General features: G+C 37.6%; 1 protein-coding gene across 3 annotated transcripts in view; it reads left to right on the forward strand.

Annotated features, from left to right (window-relative positions):
* Positions 1-3,747, forward strand: part of chd6 (chromodomain helicase DNA binding protein 6) — a gene marked incomplete at its 3' end in the record, with an annotated part of 69,162 nt that overhangs the window by 32,656 nt on the left and 32,759 nt on the right. For all 3 annotated transcript variants that reach the window (XM_014015346.1, XM_014015347.1, XM_014015348.1), the window contains 4 exon segments: positions 220-341; positions 2,056-2,299; positions 2,638-2,814; positions 2,900-3,043. In XM_014015346.1, coding sequence (XP_013870800.1) covers positions 220-341; positions 2,056-2,299; positions 2,638-2,814; positions 2,900-3,043 — 687 coding nt within the window.

A 3,747-nucleotide genomic window follows, 5' to 3' on the forward strand; every position in this document is an offset into this window, starting at 1 on the left:
CTGCTACCTTTCATTTTGTTTGATATGTATTTTTGTTTGTATGTGAATTAGTTTGTTTATAAATGAAATTAATAAATATTGTAAAAAAAGTTTTTCCACAGTCTGGATGTTTGATTAAAAATGAAAACATCCTGACAGTTCTGAGTGTGTTGTCTTATCGGGAGATTTTGTTCGCTTCAAGAACAAAAAGCTGAAGTTTTATTTGTGTTTTCATGACAGGAGCGCCCGCCTCCTGAAAAATGGCAGAAGCTGGAACGATCCAGAGACTACAGGAACGGAAACCAGCTGAGAGAGTACCAGTTAGAGGGCATGAACTGGTTGTTGTTCAACTGGTACAACAGGTGGGCGTGCACTGAAACTACACACAAACACTCTAGAAATAACTACGACCAGTTAAAGTCAACCAGATTCAACATGGCCGCTTCCACTCACTCAGCGTCTTTTTATATGGAGCTAAAATGTGCTGTGGTCAAAGCTGAAAGTCGTTACCAGCACACATGAAGCTGCATGAATTTATTCAAGATTTGACTAAAATGGCTCCAAATTTATCTTCTTTATTTCAAACAAGATGATTTTAGTTTAAACCTGTCATGAGAGGCGACCTGCAGTCCTGTAGGAATGATTGGTTTTTAATGCGTTAATGGCCTCACGTCTCCATTAAACGTTAAACTGAGAACCTTGTGTTGTTTTATAAAGTTCACCGTTTAAAAAACTTTCTCCTTTTAATTATTGTTTTATTAACCTGCCTCATGATAAATCATTGTGCAGGTGGAAAATGGATTTAGAAGAAAAACATTTTAGTTGAAGTGTTTTATTTCACTGGTTTTATTATTTTTTATTGAAGTACATTTAAATAATACTTAACTATATTAAATATTGTTAGTTATTTCAAGGTTAAAGAACACAGGAACGCAATTTGTAGGTTTTTAAATGCAGTAAATACAAATATTACTATACAAATAATATTTAATGGCACATTTAGTCTAATAATTAAGAACATGGATAAAATAAGAAATAAATCAAATAAAAATCATATAAAACATACTCAGTTTTATTTTTTAATAGAAGTTTTGGACAATAAATGCCAATGTATGGCCTTGATTACAGTATTGCAATATATACGATACAATTTATTGCGATATGCTGAGATATATCTATTTTATTTTTATTTTTATTTATTTCCTTTATTTATTACAGGGACATATTAATAACATTTCTGTAAATATGCCAGAATTAGCCAGAAGGCTATTTTTCACCTGCTGTCCCCAGACAGATGGTAAAAGTCTGTTATTATTTTTTATTTTATTTTATAGGGTTTTTTTTGTTTGTTTTTTTGCAATATATGGAGATGTTTGGGTCTGTGTATATATGTGCGTACGTGTGTGTGTATACATTTATTTGTATGCATACACACTGCATGTAGATGTACTTTTACGTTTATGAATATATTCTGGTATTATATAAAATTCTAGGTAAACAGATTGTTGTTTTAATGTTTATGAAATTGTGACTTAGAATAAGGAAAAAGCAGAATTTACTATTATTTTTTTGTTAATAAGCTTCGGAGAAGGGTGGGATTATATAAGTTTTTGACTTCTTCCCATTTCTTTTCAAATATGTTAATTTTTTTTCACTTTTTATCATTTTTTGTTTTGTTTTGTATACACGTTTGAAATAAACTTAACTAAAAAGTCACCCTAAAATATTAAATGTAAAAATATTAAATGTAAAACTACATAATTACAAAATAACAATACAAAACACTTTTAAATACTTAAAATATTACGAGCTAAAATGCATATAAAAACACATAAACCAAGTAGTAAAAGAAACATCAAAAAACAATAAAACCACACATGAGACAAGATGACAACTGAGGGCAGCAGGAGCTGGTCTAATTGTAGCGTAGTGTTGACAGCTCTGATTATCAATAAGCCATTTCTTTAACAGAATTTTAAATGTGTTATTTATAACTCTTAACGTATTGTATCACCAAATTCCTGCCCACACGCAGCCCTCGTGCTGACAGGAGCTCTGTTCTTTGTCCATTTGTAGAAAAAACTGCATCCTGGCCGACGAGATGGGTTTGGGTAAAACCATCCAGTCCATCACCTTCCTGTACGAGATCTTCACCATGGGGATCCGCGGGCCCTTCCTCATCATCGCGCCGCTGTCCACCATCACCAACTGGGAGAGGGAGTTCCGCACGTGGACGCACATGAACGTGATCGTGTACCACGGCTCGCAGATCAGCCGGCAGATGATCCTGCAGTACGAGATGTTTTACAGAGACGTGCAGGTAACCGGGCTCCACGACGCTCCGAAGGTTTGGGTCTGATTTCAGCTGTCAGGTCTGGAAGTCCTGGGCTGAAAGGGACACGAGTTAATATGGGCTAAAAATTAGATTTTCACATATCCACTCAGTAATCTGTGCCACTCATCTGCGTCCAGATTACATCAGAGTTAATTATATCGCTGAGTAAATGAGTTAGCTGGGAGTTTCTGAGAAGAGTGGAATAAAAACATCAATAAATCAGTTTATTTCCTGCTGTCGTCACATGTTTCTGTTCAAGAATGACTCCAGCATTTTTCAGATTCTTTTTATTCACGCAGCGATCCGATCGGTCTCTCTCTCAGGGTAACCCGGTCCCAGGTGGGCTGAAGTTCCACGGGCTCATCACCACCTTCGAGATGATCATGGCCGACTGCCCGGAGCTGAAGAAGCTGCAGTGGCGCTGCGTGGTGATCGACGAAGCCCACCGGCTGAAGAATAGGAACTGCAAGCTGCTGGAGGGGCTGAAGCTCATGAACCTGGTCAGTTACAGCTCGCTCGCTCCGTTCTGCTCGCTCCGTTCTGCTCGCTCCTCCGTGTTCTAAAGCTCTGCCTGCGTCCAAACAGGAGCAGAAGGTTCTGCTGACGGGAACTCCTCTGCAGAACTCGGTGGAGGAGCTGTTCAGTTTGTTGAACTTTCTGGAGCCGCAGCAGTTTCCCTCAGAGAGCTCCTTCCTGGAGGAGTTTGGAGACCTGAAAACAGACGAGCAGGTAAGTTTAATTAATAAATGGACTGGGCCATATCCAATCCAGCTTTATGTGCAAAGCACTTTTTGCACCATAGACCAAAGTGCTGTACAGAATCAACATTCCAACACAGCTCATACAAAAACAAACTCAATCAAAATTAAGATAAGAATAATAAACCACAGAAAAAATAAAAGCAGGAAATAAAAAAACAATAAAATGCCTACAACCTAATTTAAAATCTCCAATAAAAACAAGAAATTTTCTACAAAAAATAAAATCTAGTATAAATGAACAACACAAACCGTCACAGTGTCAAAAGCCAAAGTAAACAAGTGGGTTTTACAGGGTTCACACCGGGTCTGAAAAAGTCCAAAAAAGTCTTAAAAACGCTCAGATTTTCATCCAAGGTCTTAAATTTAATTTTGTCAAGTCTTAATTTTTTCTACTTTTGATCATTCCAACCGTTGGCTGCGTTAATAAATAAAGTTAAGAGTCGTAATCAGAGGTTGACTCGATCTGTCTTCATGGTGCTAAGTTTGCTACCGGTCATGGTAAAACTACAAATCCCCTGATAACTGCAGGTAAAACTGTCACAGCTTACTTCCATGTTTTAGACCTCTTTGCTGCTACAACCCCCTGCATACAGCCCCCCACATACAGCCCCCTGCATACAGCCCCCCACATACAGCCCCCTGATAACTGCAGGTAAAACTGTCACAGCTTAC

Source organism: Austrofundulus limnaeus, unplaced genomic scaffold (assembly GCF_001266775.1).
Source record: "Austrofundulus limnaeus strain Quisiro unplaced genomic scaffold, Austrofundulus_limnaeus-1.0 Scaffold127, whole genome shotgun sequence".
Lineage (NCBI taxonomy): Eukaryota > Metazoa > Chordata > Actinopteri > Cyprinodontiformes > Rivulidae > Austrofundulus > Austrofundulus limnaeus.